Source organism: Cyrtonyx montezumae, unplaced genomic scaffold, assembly GCF_038088225.1.
Source record: "Cyrtonyx montezumae isolate F1298 unplaced genomic scaffold, pur_monq_1.0 scaffold_2, whole genome shotgun sequence".
NCBI classification, from domain to species: domain Eukaryota; kingdom Metazoa; phylum Chordata; class Aves; order Galliformes; family Odontophoridae; genus Cyrtonyx; species Cyrtonyx montezumae.
In genome coordinates this window covers 2,373,351-2,398,262 of record NW_027071936.1, presented here as the reverse complement: position 1 = coordinate 2,398,262, position 24,912 = coordinate 2,373,351, and the positions used below count along the sequence as shown (strand labels likewise).

Sequence of the window (24,912 nt, the reverse complement as noted above, 5' to 3'; positions counted from 1 at the left end):
CCTTCAATGTAAATTTTTCTCTTATTTAATTTGTAAAATAATTCCATTCTGATAGCATATTACATCAATACACACTACATTAAAAGAAAGAAAAATGGCTCATGAGCTGAATTTCTGCCCCATACTTGCAAGCTTGAAATAAAGTCTTTGCCTATGATGTGTTCAACAAGTAGAAACTTGTTCAGCACTGTGATAAAATAAAATGCCAGCATAAATAATCTCTGAGGAAATTAGGTAAATAGGTATCATTCAGTTTAAGATATGACAGGAAAATTCTATTAAAGTTGCATAAAACCTTTCAGAGAGAATTTAGGCCACAAATCACAGTCAAAAGGCTTTCAGTCTCACCCTGAGTTCCAGAAAGTGGAGGTGCCTAGTTGCTTATGGTGGTCATAAAACAATAAGACAATAGCATTCAGATCACATAAACTCTTGCTAGGTGTTAGGACAATGACATTACTTAAAAAGGCACTGTGATAAAAGCAGATCTACTTAACAGCATGGCAAAAACATATTACTTTGTAAATACAGCCCCAAGAGACAGTGCATGAGACAAATAATTTTTACTCTGCTCTGCGTGACTTGGTGAAAACAATTGCAGAACTTGCTTTGCAATTTAGGGGGGACAATGACATAGTGGTCTAACTGAATAATACAAGAACCTGTGATTGATGACCAAGAGTGAAACTTCATAAATATTAAAGTATCATCAAGTCATATCAAATTACTGAAAAACGCCTTAACAACATTACTTGACAAGTTTCCATTACGACAGCTACCTCAAGGTGCATGAATTTGCCTCAGTAAAATTTACTATAAATCTTAAGGAGCAGGCTAAACTGTATTTTGGAAAACAAGATTTTGGAAGACATCAGGATAAATGCAAATAGTCCAACTAACAAAGTAAAAAACAACGATGTACAAAATGTTTTGGCTGTAAAGGGAATAGGATATTTTCATGATCTACAGTTCTAGTTTGATAGGATTATGCTAAAATAAAATGGAGAAGAACTCTAAGCCAAACTAACGTACCTGTCAAAGTCAGGGTAAAAGAAAATAAATAAATGGATTTTCAAAGTTACTCCAGTTAAAAATATTTTACAAGGATAGAAGATAAGAATTTTATGTGCCTGAAAATCACTCTTGGAAACATTCCCTTCTCATCAATGATCCATGTTATTTATTTATTTTTCCTGTACTGTTTTTATTATCATTATTTATTTAAAACTCTAGGTTAAATTGATGTACTCTACTCCAGTAATGCAACTAATTTGAATTAATCCCATGTAAGGATATTTTTTCTCCCTTTTCCAAGCTCAGGAAATGGTACGTATGTTTATACTCTGTAGCCATACATTATCTTCTCTATTCAGCCAATGTTACTTAGAATAAAATGTGAAATACATCGTAATGGTCCTAACACTGCCTAAATGTAGCCTTAATATGAAAACAAATTAACAGAATAACCCCAACAGATGGAACCTGCCATCACTGCCATTTCTTCCTCCTCTCTACGTGGTTATTATTGCAATCTGTATCCTTTATCAACCAAAAAAGGCAGTAACATACTTCCCAGTCCACCTTCTTCAGTATAGTACAAAGTTAGACTGTCAAACTATGTTCTGTATATTCATTCTTCAGCATTCCCAGAGTGTTTCAAGCAAGAGCAAGTTGAAAACTTTGATTTTCCTTGTGGCTTCAAGGAACTGGGTAGATCCAACTGCTGAATTCATTCGTATGGTGAAGAAAGATGCCAGTTGATAAAAGAGCTGAGGGTTCTTTAAAGTGCACTTGCATACACTGCAAGCTAGAAAATGAAAAGCCACCTCTATCAGTTAATGCAGAGATGGTGAGTATTAGAATAAAAATCCCACTTACCAAATGAAAGAAATAGTGTTTAAATAATGATAATAAGAAAGCAGTCTTAGTTACAATTAACTTCTAATTTTACTAGCAGAAATTGTTCTGGTAGTTTGGTATTCCTTTGCACCAATGCAGCAGCAAAGGCCCTGGGTAATTTTCACAAATGACTGCTAGAGGTAGGAGAAAATAATCCTGATTCCAGAGCTACTCAGGTTTCAATTGTACTGTTATGAACCAGATTTTTTTTAGTATCCTCTTGGCAATATTATTCCATAAATGTTTTTGTCATGTATTTGCACAGAAGCAGGATGGTAATTGAAAACAGAAGGTTGGCTAAATATTTTACAGAGCAACAAGAGAGGTTAAGTCACATATACTCAAGGTAAACAGTGTGAAAGAACAGGCATAAAATAATTTCTAAATTAGTTTTCAGGAGGTGTTGGGCCTGCTGCTTGCTGTTTTGAACAAATTTTTTAAGTATACTATAAAGTTCAAGTGGAGCACTACTCTTGTGCCTGTATTGTTCCCCTTCCATTCCTGCTAGCTCTCTGAAACATTGTGGTTCAGGTATCTGCAGCCTAGTTAGACTGGAGTATATGTCCCAGACAAAGGAATAGACAACACTCCCACAGAATTCAATTCAGTCAGAAATTAAAGGATGAGAATATAATTACAGGCTGGCTACTATGTTCTAATGGAAACCAGGTCTTGTCAAACAAATACAATTATATTCTTTGATGCGATTACAATTTTAGTTAAGATAAAAGTTCACACAGCTGTAAATCAGAATCCTGCTAAACATCTTTTTTGTTACTACAGTATTTTCTGATTATCTACTAGAGTAATACAATGGTAGTAATGTATACATTGGCTGGATTAAAAACTGGCAAAGTGATTGATCTGAAAAAGTAGATTTTAGTGTTAAAATATCAGAAAATGTTAGAGAAGAAATTGCTGGAATGTGTCCAGAGCAATAGTAAGTCTTATCTTAACGATTCTCATCCATGACCTGCAAACAAAAATCATTTTCCAGTAAGTGTGTGCATTGCTCATTATTGAAAAAAAAAAAATGTTGCACAAAGTAGCTTGAATTACTTTGTAAAATACACCACTATATAAACATAAACTTCTGCTGATGGTACTAAGAAAAAAAGTGACAGAAGAGGTAGAATCCAAACATTACAAAATACAGATTTCTTCATCTACAACTTTAAATTGATAAATAATCCAGCTGGTTTCACAAACGGCCTTTTCCTACTTTTAAGAAAATCTTACCAAAACCAATTGAAATCTCTGAGGTTAAAAGACACTCCAAGTCCTATGATAACTTTTTTTTTTTTATCATGAGAAACTTCTACTTCGGGTGTGAGAGAAACTTTAATGATGGTACAATCACAGAGTAAGAATACTTAAAACAATCATTAATCTATTGGGACAAAAAAAAAAGAAATGAAAGGAAGAACTGAATTCAAAAGGGAAATTGAACAGAATTCTGCAGTAGTAAAACTGACTGGTTAGTGGAGCAAATTACCAAGAGAAACAGGAGGCTCCCCAACTCTGCATATTTACCTCAGGTCTAATTGCACTTCTGGGAGGACACACTTCAGGGGAACGAAGGGTTAATTTTTAATTTAGTAGTAACAACTTGAAATTTAATGTCTTGTTAAATGGAAAAGACAGATTAGTTGGATAAAAATGACTCTGTTATGAATCCGTGAAATATCTCTACTGAAAATTTGAATTACAGCGGAAAGAAACTAGAACAATGAAACTAAAAGCAGATTTAAAACTGTTATTTGTCTAACAAACGTGATTATAACAGAGACACCTTTCACTTGGGTGATTTTACAGGAGATTGACAACAAAGGAGACTGTTGTCTTTGGTGAGATTTAGACCAGTTTGATGACACAACGTTTTTACCAGACCCATCAGTGGTCATCCAGCTATCATCCAGGTCAATTAGATCACTCTTAGTGGCATTTACTGCAGATTTGAGTTGAAATGGAATTCAAAAAATGAAAATAATTTCCAGTCTGTAGAGAATTAGAACAGTATAGATCATGTATTTAGTACATTTTGATATGCTTCTGTTGTAAGAATGCGATGTCAGACCAATTTATGATGTGCACTGTACTGTTCTTGTTGACTATAGAGTTCATGCTACAGTAAAATGCACATTGTGAAAAGCAGTTTAAAGAATCAATAAAGAAGACATCAGAAAAAATAGAAGTAATTATTCTCTTTATGAAACCAATTTGCAAATATAAAAATATGAATATCTAGTGGTAAAAGCTGATGGATTGTTTTACATTTTTATAAAACGCAGTAATGAGAATAAACTTTCTAGCTATAGTAAAGCATTTTCATGAAACATTTGCTTTCAGCTTAAGGGCAAGTTTACAGGGGTTAAAATAACTTCTTCAGGAGAGATTACAAAATCCTAACATTTCTCAGGGAAGAGGAAAGGAGAGCTAAGATCACATACACACTCGGAAGAAGGATAATGAGAGAAATAAACTTGTTCAGCTCTGAAAGGAGAAGGCTTAATGGAACCTAACAGCAGCCATCCAAGACCTGGAGATGTTTGCAAAACAACAGAATCAGACTCTTCGTAACAGGCTCTGCACTGATGGGTATCATTGAAAAAAACAGGTTTTCAGACACACACAGGCCCTTCAGGTTTTATACAGAAAAAGAGTACCTCAAAGCCTGACAAAAAACAACTACTCAGAGTTTAATTACATTTTAATGGCATTTACACACTTAGACAAGGGAAATCGACTAATTACTTCTAGAGATGGCAAGAATGGCACGAGAACAACTAGAAAGATCTATTCTAAATCATTTTACAATATATACTGTTTCTACATATAATCCTTCTTTTGATGGCATTATATATTTTCATTTTGCTACTATCATCCACAGTACAGTAAAGGTGTGGCTTATGCTTTCTCTGGAATATGTAAGATACACACATGCATTAAATGTATATGTAATTAATGCTACAAACTTGAAATCCTAACAATCTGAAATCATTTTCAGGCATACAGATGAACAAAGGTATTTGTTTATCATTTAACAGTATTTATCTGCAACGACACTGGCTTTAACTTAAACAGAGATACTGGCACAGATAAGATTTTCTTTTACACCAGCAAGATTTATCCATCCCCAAAGGAATGTTCAAAAACAAAGACTTCCTCTTACTATTAACTATCTAGGAAATAAACAGGTATATACTGGTAAAAACTGAGCTACACTGTTAAGTTCATAATGTTACATACAAAATTAATGTCATATTCAATGCAGTGTAATGATAGCTCATATTTTAAAACACCACTGTGAAAATTCTATCAACAGTCAATGGCATCAAACTTCTGAAGTGCTTTCATTTTGCTATGAGCTTTACCTTGTATCAAATTTAAGAAATAGAGAACCTCAGATTAACTGTTAAGTTAGTGAGAATCTGTTCTGCTTCTGTTCCAAAGCAATATTCTACTATAAGGTTTCCAGTGAGGGAAAACACAAACAAATAAGCACTATCCAGGAAGTAACAGCATAAATAAATAAATAAATAAATAAATAAATGAAACTCGATTAAACTTGATTACAAAAATAAATGTCTGCTATATTCCTTAAAGGAGGATAAAAGTAAAATTGAGGGATGAGAAGCCCAAAGTCCCATCCAAGTGGTTTTACCTATGTAATTCTCTTCTTTAATAATACCTACTTTTCTCCATAAATCACTGTCTATATAATAACAGAGAAAAGTGTTAATAATAAAGCCCTTGTACTTCATCACAACAGCTTCCAATTTACTGCTAGGGGATTTTAGAGCATGTCTTGCCTGCAGTGCTCATTGAATGGTATGTTATTTAACAAATCATGTAAAGGCAGTTGATCTGAAATTATTGCATCATATTACAATTCCTGAAAACAGTATTTTGCATAATTATCTCAGATCAGGCCTTTAGGGAACACAACACTTTAGACAACTACAACACTTGGAACTTGGACAGCTGAATATAAATGTTTCATTGCTAAGGTCAAACAAGTCGTATGCAACCATAAACAAATTCTCATTTGTCAAGGTTTTGTAATTTGGCAACATTCATAATTTATCTCACAGATTGCAAAAGGCCAACGAAGGTGACCAAGCCACTTCAGATCACCAGAGTATTTGAAATTTAACATGATACAACAACTTATTTATGCTCAGCTGTCTTCTCAAAGCTGTCTGAGCAGTCATTTTTGTGACACTTAAAAACAACTGTTAAGAATTTTGAAACAACAGCTATAATTAGCATTACTGAAATCAGCTAATGAAAGATACTAGCACTGTAGCTATAAAATCTCCCTCCATGGGAGGTTTTCACTTCAGAAAAGTGAAGGGAAGTCTTGAAAAAAAAAAAAGAGAAGTCTTCCTTATCTTCAGAAAAGGAAGACTTCAGAACTACCACTTTTCCTTACTTATATATTATATGCTATATAATATATAGTACTATATATACTAATATATATGATATACTTTTCCTTATTTCCTCATTTCCTCCATATGCAAATGTATCAAGAAGAAACCACTCAAATTTTTAACAGCAATTAAAAAAAAAAAGTCAATTCAAAAAAGGATTTAGAGGTTTAATTTCATTTCCAAATGAGCTTCAAACTCCAGTGTCACACTCTGCATTTTAGGTATTACTTATATATTTATTAATACTAATTTCATGGTTAAGTGAGGGCTGCATGTTTTCCTATACTTCCCACAGTACTTACGGGTCTTTCGAGCAGAATCTTCCACAAAAAGAGAAGAAATGTCTTCATCCACTCCTGCTTCATTCTTTGCAATACAAGTATATGCTCCTGTATCTTCATAACGCACGTTACTAATGTGTACCTCACTGCCATTTGCTGAAAGGAGAGGAAAAATTCCACATACAGGCATGAGAAAATGCTTTCAGCTTAAACATTCAGAAGGCCTTCTCTGCTCATGCTAATTAAACTGTTTTCATGACTTCATAACTTGGAGACGTGTCAAACTAATCAAAAGGTATTCAACTGGGTAGTGAACTGTTATTAATGTGATAAATAACTGCAATACCTCAGTTGATTTTAAAGTTTGGAGTTAAGTATCTGATACTTTATATAGATTTAAATGACTATGATTGCATTTAAAATCAGTTATGTTTTCGTTAGGTTGCAGTTGGTCATTTAACACACTATTACAAGCTTTACAAACAATAGTGCAGGTTTCTACAGAAAATAATGGACTAAATTTTCAATATAAATAATATAGAATTTTTTCTATCAAACAGGAGCCCCTATGTTGGCTTTCCTGTGAAAGAAGCAAAACAGAACAGAACACGTACTTCTGATTTCATACCTACATCAGCATAGGAATCTATGGGAAACCACCCTCTGAAATAAATCCAGGAGTATTTTCAAACAAATCTTGGATGAAGTAAACACAAATGGGCACACAAATGACTCTGAACACCAGCTTGAATAGGAATATAAACAAAGCTTTTCTTAAATATTGTCATGTGAATAATGATGTGAATGACTCTGCCTTGTAAGTATAGAATATTTTTTCAGCTCTAAGACTTCAAAAACAACTTACTAGAAATCCTGTAATGTGGACTGGGTGGGACACTAGGTCATGGTACAAGTCTCCCCTTGGATCTCTGGGTAATATGCTATGTAATGAATAGACAGTTTGACTCTGGGGTACAAAAAGCTCAAAGAATCTACAGAACCTCATTTTAAATGAATACATTCAGAAAAATCAAATTAAATTGTGTCTTGTTGGGGTTTTTGTTGTTTTGTTTGTTTGTTTGTTTTGGCTTTTTTGTGTTTTTTTTTTTTTTGTTTGTTTGTTTGTTTACAGAAGAAACATTCTAATTAAATTCATCCTGAATATGTAATACAGAGAGAAAGAAGAAACAAAAACAAAAAAACTTTTTCACTCAAATCCCTAAAGGAGAAATCAACAGCATGCTGCTATGATAGATGAGACCATCAGGAAGAGACCAGCACTTCCTACTCACAGTTAAGGAAAACTATTCACATGTACTCAGGACAGAGTGCTGTGAAAGCACAGAAGCCTCCATCACCTATAGAGAAGGTAAGACCCTACAGAAGCAGTTGCCATCTATTTATCCCACTCTATCACACTGCAGCCTCATTTCTGTCCTGAGAGCACAAGATTTTTTCTCCCATGGCTGATCAGGCTTCACCAGAAGGACTACAGATGAATGCCATTCTGAACGTTTTCACTGAAATCTCCAGGCCCTAAAAGATGACCTTAACAATTGTTTAAAAGTTAATTTCCATTCAGTTGTGCAGGATTTTTAGTTGTTTAGTTGTTTTTTTTTTTTAATTATTTTTAATGTTGTCTTTAGATGACCTTTGGGGTCTACTGAGGCCCCTCATATAAGAGCATATCAATTACATTATTTCTGCTGTTCTTTTAGCCATTTGTTCCCTAAGTCTCCCTGAGATTTTTTACCAATCAAGAAGACTTTTATTTCCAACTGAGCCACAGTAAATGTAAACTTTAGTCCAGGCTCCAAAATGAATTTAAATCTGGGCTCATGAATAATAATTAGATTACCATCAATGCATAGTTATGAATAAAATACATTTTTTGTGAATATAACATTCACAGAAACATTGCTTCCTATTTTAAATATAAATTTTGAATACACACGGAGTGGTATTAATATACTTGCAGTGACAAACTCTAACATTGTAATTAGAAGTCGGTTTGGGGCTGTTTGTTGTACTCAGAAGCTGTATGTCTCTTAACTCAGAAAACCTATTGGAACTTGTTGGTAATTCTGTTCCTATGTAAATCTCTTATTTTGATGAAGAAAAAGCAGAGTACATGCATGCCTTAGGGAGAAATTTCAAGATACCACCTAAAATGTTTTAGCTTAGGCTTCAACCCTCGTTTAAAAGTAGGTAATAAGAATAGCTAGCAGGGAAACGACGCCCTTGTAAAGCTTTTGCAGTCTGTAGAAAACAACAAATACGCCTTGTACCTTGAAGAGTTAGCTGTTTAGATAACTTAGGGGTGATATCAATTCCATTCTTCAGCCAGCCAAGTTGTGGGTTAGGAATACCTTCAGCATGGCACCGAAGGCTAGCAGTCACTCCTGGCTCCCTTGCCTGACTCTCTGGGTAGACTCGGATGACCGGTGGAACTGAAGATAGAAAACAATGATAATTTAGAGGAGAAAGGTATTAACTTCATTAAAAAAAAAATGATTACAAGCAATTCTAAAGACTCCTGCAGCTATATACAACGACAGTGCAAAATACAGATGTGATATTAGTCACATATTCACCCGCATTCAACGCTGAACTCTGTCACAGTAAATTTATGAAGCAGAAAACGTTCTGAGAAAAATCCCTTTTCACTCACTGTCGGAGAAAAGCCTGCATTCTAATTCAGCAGTTTGTGAGTTGAGTAATGAGATTTTTTTTCCATAAATTTCTTCAGAAAATACGAATAATTTAGAGCCAGTAAGCTGTGATACGGTACAGAGATGATAATTTTCTTATTTCACAAACCATTTATTTAACACTTCAAACTCTACCTGTATACTCTCTTTAAAACACCTAACAGTGGCCTATCTCACCCATAAAACACAAGTAACTGTGTTCATGATAGCTAACATTACATTCAATTTATACTTAATTACAACATTCAGAATTCATGTGAAAATTCCAAGTCTATATAGTAATGTTAACACTGGAAACTTTGATGCTATCAGAAAAAAATTCTGGCTTGCTTAATAAAATGTAGAGATATATGCTACAGGACTGCAGGAACTTCTTGTTTTTCTTTTTACTTTATTTAATACAACAGTCCTAGAATGAAAGATTGTTTATTTGAAATTTCCACATGGAAAGAGTAAGTAAATATACTACATCATATAGATTACTTGGTATTGCATTGCTTATTAGGCAGATCAGCAAAATGAGAAATTATTAACCACGTATAGAAAAGTACATGTAGCCATTCTGGGGATGAATTAAATTCATATTTTACGTGCTTTATACAGTAACTAGATAACTGCAAATTTAGTTTGGAAACTTGCTGCAATACATGCTTACCAACAACAAAAACAAAAACCTGCTGCATAGTGCATCAGTATTGGCATATGACATCAAAGTAGATATATTTGTATTGGCAAACAACAATTCATGAAGATTTAGTAGTATTGCTGTGTAGAAAAATTATACGAATAACTGGTGATATTGTCTTTAATTACACACAGAGAAAATGATCTTGAAGTTATTTGCAAAACAAGCAAAAAAAAAAAACAAAACAAAAGAGCAACAACTTTTAATGAGGGTTAAAGAAATACGTTTCCTATCATCCAAAGATTTGTTTAATGTAGTTTTAAAGATGCGGAATACTTAGCTGGTGTTGTAAAACACAGCTGGATAGAGGTTGAAATATCAGCTGATAATGAAAGAAGATAACAAGATCAAAAATTAACTGTCTGTTTTGGCAAGAGATTAAATATTTTCAAATGCAATCCAACTGTTTACAAGAAATGTCCCAGCATGCTGTCCTATTAGAGCATAGAAATGCCTCAGATTTCCATTCTGCAAGAAATACACATTGTATGGCATCTCAATTAAGACATAAAAATCAGAAGGTTTCAGGGATATTTTAGACCCAATTGGAGATGAGGGTCTTTTCAAATAACACATATGGAAAATTACACATAACTCCAGTAGACCAAGTACAAAAATATATTAAAAAACACGGAAGAAAACTAAAAATTTGAAAGCTATGGCTGCTAACTGATTAGACTACCAGCAATGAGCAGCACATCTAGAACAGTGATTTAAGATTTCCATTGAGCGTCTGGAAGCAGGTATGCACAGATCTATTTCTAATTTCATCTCAAGCCTAACCTTGCAATGCACGTTTACCCTCCAACTGTTCCTGTCACTCCTCTCCTGTAGGATCTGTGTGAGATCTCACACAACTGTATGCTTGACTCACTTTTCCAGCACCTCATCTCCCAGCCTTATTCTGCCTCTCCTCCAAGGGCCCAATTGTGATCTCTGCCCTCTTCAGCATTTCTTGACAGGAGGCTCTTTGATGACCTATGTCCATGTTGCAGATTTTCCACTGCATCAAAGGCAAGTGGTCTATTTCTCCATTTTACCTGAAGATGAGCAAGGAGCCTTAGAGAGGGTATTGCCATCACTTTAGAATTACAAGCAACGTCAGCAGTACAAACTACTGATTGCAAGGCAGTGCATAGCATGCACCTATTGCAAGGTACTGCTTGTTTTGTGCCAGTGGAATATTACTATTGCATATGAAAACTTGTGGGAACTTCACCATTGCATTCTGACAAACTTCTTCTGAGTGAATGCGAAAAGGAGTCTTCATCTAATTTTGGATTTTTGTATTATTTTTTTTTTTCTGTGAATAGGGAAAGGAAATTATTAGTTTAGCTTGGGCAAAAGAGCAATTTTCTCCTTTCAGTTCCACTCTCAGAACACCCTGAAATTAGTTAGCTGCAATTTAGAACACTTTTGTCAAATACCCTGTACAGAATATTTCAGTGAAAAGGGTTTAAATTATGGCTACAAACCATGAAAATAAAACCAATTAAGTTATAAACATATGAGATCAGCATTTCTTTGTGAAAAGAATCAGTCTGCCACAAATCCAGTAGTTGCTTCTCCTTTTGTTTTCTTCCCGAATCAGATTTATCACGTTAAATACAACATTTTACTCTAAGGTTTAATAATTATGTGCTTTGTTATTCTACAAGACCGGACATACACTGAGAATTGCTCATCATCTGGAAAAATAAACCTGAACTTCTAGGCTCACAAAACCTCATGAAAGAAGCTAATGTTATATATTGCCTATAAAACATACACTCCTGCTAATAGCTTAGCATAAAGAAGCTTCTTTTATAAGGGAAAAGTCCTTAGCATAAAAAACATGGGGGCAGGGGAAAGCCTTGAATGACTGTCATTAATAGAATCATGAATAACACAAATTTGGATGAATCCTGCATTCAGTTCAACAAGACACATGAGACTGTTGGCTTCAAATATAAGGGACATATAACTATTCAATGCTTCTTACAATTGTTATAAAAACCAATGAAAACTATTTCAGCCAGGAATAATAGGGAAAAAAAGAAAGAAAGAGAGAAAGAAAATAGACTGTTCAAGTTGTCTGGAACCCAGAGAGAATGATCTGTTGTAGAAAGTAACATAATATATTTAGTTTACCATATTCCTCTATCGCTCAGTATCACAACTCTTCTTTCTGACTGAACTGGTATTTTGTTTTGAAAATCAAAGATCATAAGCAATTCCTCAGATACTATAAATCACTTATTTATATCTGACTGAGAATCTAGACTCTTTCATTACCTTCAGGTGCTAAAGCTGTTCTTTCCAGTAGGCCTTTGTCTTAGCACTAAAATGGAGAAAAATTCTTGTCACCTTTCTGCAAATAACTTCCCTTGAGAAAGCTCAGGGAGTAAGATATCATCATTAGTAATAAACAGAAAGATAAACTAGACTGCTATGTATATGTATGTTTTTAGAGCTTTGAATTTCAACGCAGACTTTCTTTTTGTTTGTAATATCTAATAACATTTTATTTCCTTGTCTTTTGCTACCAGCAAAATATCACATTTTATTATAGAAATTATGATTTTTCACTTAACTGATGTATACTCTTTTTATTTGTCATTAAATAGCTGGATGCTAACATAAAGCTATTGAATATATTAATATGTTAAATGGTATTTTAGAGATAGGTGGCTCCCTACTTATTAAAATAACCTTCATTACAAGAAAATCTGAGTTATTTACAAGGGTTTTGTAAAACGGGTTCACTATTTTTTGGAAAAAATCTACCTTAAAACGTTATGAAATTTGCAGTGGAAAAGAGAAAAGAGGCTAACAATCACAAAGTAAATTATACAAATGTTTGTGAAATACAGATGACTCACTGCTGTATTTCTGTTCTATTTGCAGGATATTCTTTTTAGAGAAAAGAAAGATTTCTAAGGGCAAATTACAAAGAGGATATTTTAGATATTTTGTGTGTGGGGAGACGTAATTAGACAGCTCCTCTTTGTCTTGAGTGATATTAAGACCAACACTTATCCATCTATCATCTGAAAACAGACTTCCAAATTCATGGGCTTTATGATATATGATGTCAACAACACTAAAGGAAAAATACTTGATGGCATGAATTTCATTATCACAAATATACAGAGGAGAAAAAAAATCAAACTGACAGGCTCAGACTCTCATTATTGTAACCATTTGATGAAAGAAAGGCTGTGAGAAAAAAATTGGCTTTTGGTGGAGCTGAAGATTCAGCAGTTTCATGAATTAATAAGACCAAACCATTTTAGTTTTCAGAAAGGGCATTCTGAAAATCCTTTCTGTTGAATGACTTTTTCAGTATTCCATCAATCAACATCTGGCTGCTTCTCTTAAGTATGCCAGCAATGTCAGTCACATAGATGATAGAAATGAATCCCACAGTGACATACCTATGGAACTTATATTCTGCATATAGAATTACACAGAAATGCATCATGAATTTAAAGCAGAGATTTCAAAACTGCAGATGAGCTTTTGACATGGGAACATCCATTATGGGTTGGCCTCACTCTTTAGTTTTCATAAAATATGCAGAAAAATGAGTTAGAAAACTACTTATAACATGCTTACTGTATTTACCCACTGCATGACTTTAAAAAATATTACACTGAACTTTCACTCCATAAAACATGCCTTCTACAGTGCTGATTATCTCTTTTTTTACAGACTTCACAGGATGTTCATTATTCATACACACAATGTTTGCATTACTCATTACAAATAATAAAAACATAATTTAATTTATCTAAAAATACAGATTTCACAGGATCCCTACAGATCTGTATTTTTTTATACTAATGGAATCAAGAATTTCAAATCTAATTACATTGTTTTCAGTGAATGCTCACATTAGATCTTTGATATCAGAGCCTCAGCATCTCGTTAACCTTTTATTATTAACTCTCCTGCTAATAGAAGTATCAGTATATTAATTAGCCATTATCAGCTGCAAGTACTGACCACCATGTCCATTCTTAGGGAGATTGCTACTCAGAAGTACAGATCTAAAGTATAAAACAGCTGTTCATTCGACCAAAACTTTAAATCTTTGTGTTCTTAATACTACGTATCCACAGTGTTAACAACAAATGATGCAACTGATCTATGGGATTCCTTTCTTTTTCCCTTACTCCCTCCAAATAAGTATTCAAAATGCTATTAAAATGCATCATTTCAACAGCTGAACAGAGCAAATATGGATTAGTTAATTTGCTTAGACAACTTCAAATTTTTATGAATTGTGTAAAAAAAAAAAAAACAGCAGTGAGTGATTGTTTTTGGAACTTAAAGGGTTTTCCTTCTCCAAAGGAAAAATACTATTTGGTGACAGATATTTTGTCACCAGAAATATCTACAGCTGTCCTCCTTTACCTGTCCCATACCACGATCCTTAACATCCTACCTTTACAGAAAAACTTCTTTAAGTTGAGTTTTGCCTCACTGAGGACTCAGTTGAGCCAAGAAGTGAAACATATGGAAAACAAGTATTATAAGTTTTATAAGATTACCAGCACACTGGGATAAGAATAGGAGGAGCTAAAAGACACATAAGCTTATTAATAAATTGGGGTAGAACAGGTCATACAAAAGAGAAGAGTTGTCTAACGACCTTCTAAAATGTCTGATTCATTAAGAATCCTGTTATATTTGCAGGAATTAAAATGCATGTAAACTGTATTTCAGTCTTCCCACTAGTCAAGCCAGCATTTTTACCTCTCTTTTTAGATGACAGAAAATTGCTGCACATAATGTTAAAAGTGGAAAAAATGCTGATGCCGTGTAGTAGTTCAGCGAGAGCAGTCTATTTTAAAAATGTTGAAAACAATTTATAAAATTTAAAATTGGAAAAAGAAAAAAAAGATGGGTCAACAGATATTTCAAATTGTTTTTCTGGAAGAATTCAATGACAGAAATGACATTAAGGAATCAGCATGAACAGTTGCTTAATATAATTTAGTAGAAAAAGGTGGAGATGTAGGAAAATAGAGCTAGGAGCTGACACTACTGACTTCAGTTTTGTCCAAGTTGCAGCATGGGCTGACTCCCTCCTTTGAGATACTCAAAGGATGTCTTGACATTAGCCAGAGCAACCTCACTGAAGGTGCCCACTTGAGCAATGAGGTTAGATCAAGTACTCTGCTTTCAACCTAAGCTGTTCTGTGATTTTCTGACAGAGGACAGGAAAGCAGTTCTTAGAACCTGAACAGATCAACAACACTTTAAATTCAGATGTCTAGACTTAAAAATCATGTGTAGACGTTGGTGGTATGGCAATGGGGGTTCAACCTTCCCAATAACATGGCATTACATGTTGTTGCCATACAATATTTGGCAGCAGAGTGGTGAAGTAACAAAATGGGGTCTGACATGGAATTGTGGATGAAGCAGAGGAATAGAACTGACTTCTTCCATATGGGAAAAAAGGCATTACTTTCAGAGAACCTATACATATTTTTCTCCTGGTAACATGCTCATATGTGAACAGTCCACTGTGCAGAGGAAGTCTACTGCACTATCTTACTCTTTTTAATAAATGTTACTCTTACAGAAGTACTAAATGAGTTTGACTTACAAGGTAACGTATCGAACAACAAAGAAAAATAACTCTTTTTCTGTCAGAAGTGTATTAAAAAGACTTTTAAAATTAGCAATGGCAGATCTGCTTAACAAAATCCAAATTTGAATCTCTTATGACTTCGTAATTAGTGATTTTTTCCTTACCATTCACTTGAAGAATATGAGTTTGATAGAGTTCATCATAGCCATCAGCATAACAGGTGTAATTCCCCATATGAGTTGTAGTAACCTTAGTAATGTACAAGGACCCATCATCTCCAAAATCCTACAAGGAAATATTAAAAACAAGTTGATCATAATTACATCTTTATCTCTACAGTAATTATGCTCTTCTTTTTGGCAACAATGCTGGGATGGAAAATCAAATATTCAACCAGGATAGCTGACAGTAATCTGAAATCCTGGTATTTTAATGTCTTGGAAATGGCAGAGGTTTGTATTGGGTCAGTAAAAGAGAATATTACTTCTTTTACAACAGCTAGCTAAATTCAGAAGTACTAAGGATGTATTTGTTCATTTAGCTATGATAGCTATTTGCAAAAGAAGCTATTTTGGCTTCAATCTGATTAGGTAAAAAGCCTAAACTTCTGCACAATTTAAGAAGGTAAATGATATCCTGTGGAAGTATAATTAAGTCAATTAAAAAGACTGTTATCTTAAAAGACAATCCTAAATGAACAGTCTACTAGAATCTAGCATCTGCAATGTTAATATTTAGTAGCATTTACTTACTATAAACAAGCTTCCATATCACTCATTGTAAAAATATATGCAATAACTACTTATGCTTGTAAAATAGAAGTCAGCTATAAGAAAATTAAGCTCATCAAGATTTTGCAAGTCCAGTCTTAAGCACTGAAAGGATGAGTACCATAGATCTTTTCTAAGTAAACTGACATCTACATTACGATCTCTCTTCCTTTTTCAAAGATATCGCTGATAAAACATCTCCCTGGCTGTTTTACTCAAAGTTACTGGTTTTCAACAGGATTCATCTTATGCCATTGTGACTTCTTCACTCAAAGCGACTCAGTTTTAGGAAGGACTTTTGCTTTAGAACTACAAACTAGATGTGTTTGGTTTATTAGTAGTATACTGAGTTCATTATTTGTTTTGTTAATGAAAGCAAACAATTCAGCACAGTGAAAACAGAATACTTTAAGCAGTTTTCGGATAGCGACGATGAAGCACAGACAAGAGTTCTCAGATTGAACTGTGACATACTTATATGCTTGATAGAAGAACTCACAAGTTAGAGTCACCCACAGAAACTGTGTCCATACAGGCTCACAGATGAACACCACCGAACCCGAGCTTTCAAACATAAACAGCAATATATACAGGGGGAAAAGGTTATTTGGCCTTCGTAATGAAAAAAAATATTTTGATAATCTTAAAAAGAGGGCTAGAAGTTTTGTTTATGATAAATAGAAAAGCATAAATGCTCGAGTAGGAGTGATGAGATTCTTCAAATTGAGAATCATATTTATTTATTTTAACCAATCAAATTGAGAAATCATAACTATTTTTGTCATCCAGAAATAAAAAAAGAGTTGAACAATTATTTTAACAATGATTCCGTTGCAGTGCTGTTCTGCTGAGGAGCTTGACATTTAGGAATCATAATGTATGTCATGAATTACAAGTAAAAGAACATGGAAAGAAAACATTCATTTGGCACTGAATCTTCACTTAGTCACTTCAGTGTTTAGTACAACAGAAACTTAAAGGTGTTTTCTTCTTTATAAAACAATAATTATTTCCTTTGGTCATTATAAATTACTTTTATATATTAATTCTTGGCATGAGAGCCTGTGATCATTTGCCTGCCATTCTTCATTATCAGTTCTAGAAAGACCATTGTCAGCTTTCTCCCCAGAGAAGAACATATAGTGGAAGATGTCTTGAACTTGTTTAATATTACAGACAGTTGAGGACTTTCATACATGATTATTCTAGAAAAGAAAGTGCAATGCTCTTGGCAAAATAACTATTGCTGGTGCTTAGGAGTCCCAAATGAACTTGCATTTTCTTGAACACAGAATATGAAATATTTTACATATTTTCTAAATGTTGTATACTCGTTGTTTGGTTGGCTTTGGTGTGCTTTTATATTTTGTTTTAAACCTTTTAATGTTTGGTTTTTTTTTTTACAAGGATACACAGAATAGATCAGCTTTTGAAGGTTAACTGTAAACCTTCTTAAAAATAATTGATTTAATGGCATAGCAGATAAATTCCATTTACACTTTACTTGTTAATATCAATATTACAATTCCTACTTTCTAAATAATCAGCTTCTTTGTTGGCAGATAAATGCAGTTCTTCAATTTGCTATTGGGTGTCAGGAGGAAAATAAATACTATGAAGAAACTTGAGAACTACTGAATAAGGAACTAATCCAAGATATTTTAATCTTTTACTTCTGGCTCAAGATGGAAAACAAAACATGAATTTCTTCAGAAAAAATGCTGTGTGCTTTCAGTGTTATATATTACAGATGAAATAAGGACTAATCATAAATCCCCAAATCATCTCATTGAAGAACCAGCCCAACAGAAAATAGTAAATCAAGTCAAAACTTAATGAATAAATAAAATATAAATAAAAACCATAGTATAACATATTATGTAGTTGTAATACATGGAAGAAAGCTGCAGCATCACTCTACCATCAATATGGAAAAAGGTGATCATGCAGCAATTCAGAACAAATTAAACCTGTAGTTCATATTTTGAGGAAAATTTTGTGCACATCCAAAGTTTGCCTTACAAATACTCTTATTATCTGTTCCTTAAATAGGACTTCGTGATACATGGACAGTGGTCATTAGTTGACTTCAACAGGATTTGTTTGTATTCAGCAAACCTTAGAAAAAGATTCACATTTCTCTTACTTTATATGACCTCTGATTCAAATAATACATATAGTGGTGCATGATTTTTCTGTTATTCTTATGAATGCAGTAAGGACTGCTGTTTCATTTCGTGATGATGAAACAGTAACATCTAAAAGATGGTAGCATCCATTATTCTATTACTGCAGTGAGGCAGTGGGCAGTGCACTTCAGCAGTGGCAACAAAAAGGTGAAAGTCAAGTCTGCTCTAGACAGCCACATAAGCTGTCACACTATGAAATGAGGAGCAGCTCAATTAGCTCATCCATGTAAATCAGTGGATTACGAGCAGGGAACTGCATCCAGATTTAGTATTTAGACCTCCAGCATCCAGATTTAGACCTCCACCTGTCTGGGTCAAAATTAAAGACAGACTGCGTGGCAACTTTTTCTCAGAAACAATGTCATAATAGTGCCTCTGAAAGAGTCAGTCTACTCTGCTAGTGCAGATATTCATAGGAAAGGCATGCTGGCTCTTGTTCATTGCAGGCAAGAAAGCATAGCTAACAGTGATGATTATGTTGTAAAATAGTGTTTTGTTGCTGAGAAATAGCACTATTGTGCTCAATATCTACCATATATCCAAAAGCGCCATCGTCCTATCTGTCAATTCTAGTTTATTTCCATGGAAATAAATAAAGGGTATTACTTTTGGAGCAGACCTCGTGCACAAAAACAGTACAGGTATGCTTAGAAGGATTTTGAATGGAGTTGCTATACGAAAGAGTTAAAACTACAGACCTTAAGACACACAATTAAGGGAATTGATGTACGTCCAATGGTGTGCTCCGCTCACGTGCAGAAATGAAAATACTGAACCACTTAAATGCTAGAAAGGCAGCTTCATTTAAAAAGAGCTTGCCAAACACTACACTAAGAAAAAACTAAAAATAATTCTTACATAGAGCCTTTAAGCAAACAGTGAATAATAATCGATCTGAACTAAGCACTTAGCATGAGCTGGAGTACGTGGCAAAGGCTATATTACACAAAAAGTTGAAACCTGCAGCAGTTTTAATGTCAATCTTGGTTGTTTTTAAACACCATCACACATCTTGCCTTTCCTCAGACCATTCATACAATGTTCCGTGTTCATCAGTCCAATCTTTTATCACAAGAAAGCTGTACTAGGTAAGATGCCAGTGAAAGAGAGGGCCTATTCAGACTTCCACAGTAACTGAAACTAGTTGTGTCGGAACAATTACTTTTACAATAACTCCTTCTACAGTGATGGACCATGCTAATGATTTTTAATGATATTCATCATCTACCTTGGCACTGATATGAAACAAGACTGACCTTACAGTGCTTAGAGAGTCCATAAAACGTTTTGCAACATGAAATGTGCAAATAGAGTAAATACAAATAAGAGTCTTATATTTTCTATACGTTATGGGTAGTGAGATATTTATATTTCCTCTTTACAGTACACGTCATTTTGTTTGATCTATTCTGCCTCCAAGTTGCAGAAACCATGTTGGAAATTCCCTATTTCCTACAAGGAATGTAAATAACGTTTTATTTCCTCATGTTAACAAAGTAATTTTAACTTATTAATCCATATTAACAATTTCTAACATTAATATTTCTCTCATTAACAAAGAAAGTAAACTTTATTTAGTAAGAACAAAATAGCTAAATACAATCACTCTCATCATTTGTTAAACATGTAAAGCTTGCCATATACAACTACTTGCAAAATTCTTCACAAACTATGTATTATTTTGAGACAAAGTGCTTAACTTAGATATATATTTACAATATATTAAAACAGTTGATTTTTTAAAAACTGTTTATTTTTTTTTCTATTGCACAGTCGAAAGCAAAACCCATAAACTCAAAAAAAAAAAAAAAGAAAACAAATCAGAGTATAGCAGTGAGTCATAACCATATTCTTGCACTCTCTGAATTGAGACTAAAAGGTCATCTCTTCTGGAAGAAATCCAGTGCTTCAATTTTACCACTAATTTTACCCCCACTTTGGGGTTCTAATGGACAAGAAGCTGGACATGAGCCAGCAGTGTGCTCCTGCAGATCAGAAGGCCAACAGTTGGATGGGCAGCATCAATAGAAGGGTAGCCAGCAGAGAAAGGGAGAGAATTGTTTCCCTTGTGAGGCCCCATATCTGGAGTACTGTGTCCAAGTCTGAAATGTGCAGTATAGGAGAGGTGTGGAGCTGTTGGACTAGGTCTAAAAAGGGGCCATGAAAATGATCAGAGGTCTAGAGTATTACTCCTCTAAAATAATGTTGAGGAAGTTGGGTTTGTTTAGCTCGGAGATCTCAAGGGAGACCTCACTGTGACCTTCCAGTACTTGAAGGAAACTTAAAAGCAGGAGGCCTAAAAACAATCTGATCATCTGATAATGATAAGACAAGGAGGAATGACTAAATTAAACCAGGGGAAATGTAGTTTAGATGATAGGAAGTAATTCTTTACTCAGATGGTGGAGAGGCACAGGAACACACTGCAGAGAGGTTGAGGATGTCCCATCCCTGGAGGTGTTCAAAGCTAGGTTGGATGGGGCCTGGGCACTCTGAGCTGGTGAGTGGTTACTCTGTCCATGGCAGAGGGTTGGAACAACATAACCTTTAAGACCCTCTCCAATCTAAATCATTCTAAGTTTCTAGAAGTCTATAATACATAATTGCATTTTGTTGCAACAATAGTTGTCTTAAAAGATTTAAGGAGACCATCCAAAATACTCCTATTCTTGTTTATATTTGTTTTATGCATTTAATTTTTGCTTGTTTTCTTTCCCTGAAATCTATCACCTCATTTAATGTTCACAGTATCACTCAAAAATACAGGGAAGGTACAAATCCTTGAAGCATGCAGGAAAAAGTAGAATCAGAAAAGAAGTTCAGATGTTAATATACATGAGTTGCCTGATATAGGTGCAAACAAATACTAAATAAACAAAGAGCAAACCTGCCTTCCAACTCCAAAAATTTTAGGGAAAGCCAAGTGGTGAATGCTGACAAAAACGAAGAAAAGATAGTTGGGACTTAGCAGCAAGAAAGTGAAGTTAATTTCAACTGATTTTATTTTTCAAGAGATCTGTAACAGTAAATGGTAAAGTGGAGACAAGATCTACAGAATTTAAATGCTGAAGCAGTAAATTAGTGATGCATGGCTGTTAAGATGCCAAAGGAGACTAAAAAAGTGGGAGACAATCCACTAAAGTAGCTTTAGCCATTAAAATCCACTAAAAGAGCTTTCTGAAAGATTCTTAGGAGTGGAGCACTCTTAGAATTTATCACAATCACAGGGTCAAATAAAAATAAGAAAACAGAAAGATGGATGAAACAATATCATGAAGACAGAGAAAGATAATATTCCAAGAGTGATGTTAACAGTACTTTAAGTTTGTGCCCAGAAGTTTTAATTAATGAAAGTGTTTAAATATGCTGAAAAACCCTTAATTTTCTACCTACCTATTGCAGTTCACAAAATTCTTAAGAACATATGGACACCTAAATTTAGAATCACAAAAGATAGTCTACGTCAGATTAGACTAGACAGGAGTGTTTTGTGTCTTAATTACGTACTCTGAATTTCAGTTTAAGTTGAAGATTCATTTTTCTTTATACTCTGAACGTTGGAATAAGTATACATGCGATAAGATACTGGAAAACAAGATATTTTCCTTATAAAGTTCTAGAAAGAAAAATGCTAATCATCTCTACTGTACCAAAAGAGTTAATCATCAAAATAACATATTTCATAAATCTTTTTGGATAATAAATTCCTCTCTCCCAATTCCTGTAATGGTTTAACACAGCAGGCACCACACAGCTCCCACAGTAGGATGGATGAGAAAGTTGGAAAGAGGCAAAAATCATAGATTAAGATACAGGCAATTTAAAAGGACATAAAAGAAAGGGTTATTAGTAATTAAACACAAAACAACAACAAAAAAAGAACAAGTGATGCACAATGCAATTGCTCATCACCCGCTGACCAGTGCTCAGCTAGTCCCTCAGCAACAGTAGCCCTTCCCCCATCAATTTCCCCCCAGTTTTATTGTTTAGCATGATGCCATATGGTATGGAATATCCCCTTGGATGGCATGGGTCAACAGTTCTGCTTCTGTCTCCTCCCTGCATCTTGGGCCCTTCCAGCTCTCTCTCGCTGTCAGGAAATACGAAAATCTGAAATGCCCCTGGCTCTGTGCAGCCACTGCTCAGCAACAACTAAAACATCCATATGTCATCAATGTTGCTTCTCTTCTAAATAAAAAATGTGGCATCCTGTCAGCCATTATGACGAAAATTAAATCCATCCCATCTGAAATCACGACACTGATGCTTCATCTTGCAAAGAGCTGGACTGGATATCTTTGAAAGTCCATTCCTACTGGTCTATATTATTCTAAACAAAAGTATAACAAAGAGTGAAGATTCAGTGATCTCTCTGTAAAATTTGCTTACTCTAGGGTGAGATATGTTTTTATAACAAACCAAATTAGGTATTATTTGGGAGCACTATTTCAGCTTCTTTAGTTAGGGTTTTAAGATCTGAAATAGCCAAACACACACACGCACAAAAAAAAAGGATGGATATAATTTGTGCCCCTGTTGTCTGCTGCACAAATGCACTTCCTGCCTGTGAATTTCTACTCCACTTTGAAGAACTCATCTCACACATCCACACTAGATGGAGGCCAGAGCAGGCTTCAGAAAAAGAAATTTCATGAAGAGCAAGAAGGAAGACTGAAAAGCTGATTCAAAACCAGGGTTTATCAGAATTGTTTGGAATGCAGAAAGTAGAAAATTGAAGTTTTTGACCTCCAGATATAGGAAGTCCAACTCAAGAAGGTAATCATCAAAATATGTTATTGCTTTACAGTTGTTCCACAGACCATGTAAAATCATGTCTGTGTCACTATGATTAGCTGCAAAGAATTGCCAAAGTGAAAGCCAAGTCAAAACAAAGGCAAAACATGGCAAAAGGAGAGTAGAGATGGCCATCCTCAAAATGCTTTTTTCAACTCAGAGTTGAAGCCTGTCAGTTGACAACACATGGAGAAAGAGCACTACTGTTTTATTGAGCAGTTACTCCCAGCGTGGTTTCTAAAGTTCCATGGCTTTCATGATACTGAGAAATCTACGTGTCATGATCAAACATGGCAAATGTAAACAAAAAAGAAATGAAAAAGTATCAAATATACTGCAGTAAAAAACCAGCAACATTTTAGTTATGTAGATGTGAACCAGTAATGGAAATGCAAAGTTAAGAAAAACTATGTGATCTATGTAGAGTACTTACAGACAGACATTGTAATAATTTGCACTAAATTTAGGATCTCTAACAGAATAATGAAAAGATTCTAGCCACTGAGACAAAAGTAATTCATTCTGTGTGCAAACTTCGTAATATAAGTTCTAGATTTTTGTGGATGTATAAATATAAATAAAAAATGACCAGAAAATGAAAAAGATGCCGAAGGGTCATTACATTTAAACCTTAATGCTTTTTTAAAAAGAGAGAATCAACAGCTCAAAAGTAAGATAGTTGCCACCATAAAAAGGTGTATACAAACCTTACCATAAACCTCTGCAGTATTATAGCTTTGAGCAAACTAGAGTTACAGAACTTGCACATCTTGATTATCTCAACAGGAATCAGTACCTTTGAATGAAACCTATCCACAGCTTTTCATCTTACTTCATTAACCCAGAAGATTATAGATCTGTAGTGGTACTTCATCTAAAGTGCATATTTACAACATTATAAAAATGTTATGATGTACAGTTTATGATCCTATGATCCACAATCTGAAGTAGCATTCATCAGATGATTAATGAAACAGGGTATTCGCAATATTCAAGAGGAAAAAAAAGCCAAATCCTGCAAGTCTTACATACTCAGTATTTTCTTTCTGTGCAATTTATCCCACTACTGAAGAAGTAATTATGACTCCAAATCAGATTTCAAAAAATAAAAGAGGAGTGGAAGTAAACTCCTGAGTGACATAACTATACTGGTGAGCAAAGATATATACTTCTGGCATAACTATAATTTTAAAAAATAATTAGAGATTTGATAAATACAATCAGTTTTTTCAGTAAACTTTTAAAATCAAGCTAATGAAATTGGTATTTGACAGCAAATAAAGGTGAAAAGGTAATAAAATCTTATTCTGAACTAAATAAAGTCTGTGTAAGAGAAAGATCAATACAGATAGATCAATACAGATAAAAATAGAAATGTGCTGAATCTGATGAGTCACTGTTAATCAAATCCAAACATATGATAAGGAAAAAATAGCAAAAAAGCCATGAAAGAGATGTAATGGGTGAGAGTGATTTCATAAAAATAATGTGTAGGGAAAACTTGTAACTAGGCTGCTCAAGTGAACTTGATATATCTAAGTAGTAAAACGCACGGAATAGTGC

At 34.2% G+C, this 24,912-nt stretch overlaps 1 protein-coding gene across 1 annotated transcript in view; it reads right to left on the bottom strand.

Moving 5' to 3' along the window:
* Positions 1 to 24,912, bottom strand: part of FSTL5 (follistatin like 5) — a 287,302-nt gene that overhangs the window by 101,263 nt on the left and 161,127 nt on the right. Inside the window, exons 8-10 of the mRNA XM_065736047.1 lie at positions 15,761 to 15,881; positions 8,905 to 9,066; positions 6,638 to 6,772 (exon numbers count right to left, since the gene is read on the bottom strand). Coding sequence (XP_065592119.1) covers positions 6,638 to 6,772; positions 8,905 to 9,066; positions 15,761 to 15,881 — 418 coding nt within the window. The remainder of the gene's footprint in view (positions 1 to 6,637; positions 6,773 to 8,904; positions 9,067 to 15,760; positions 15,882 to 24,912) is intronic.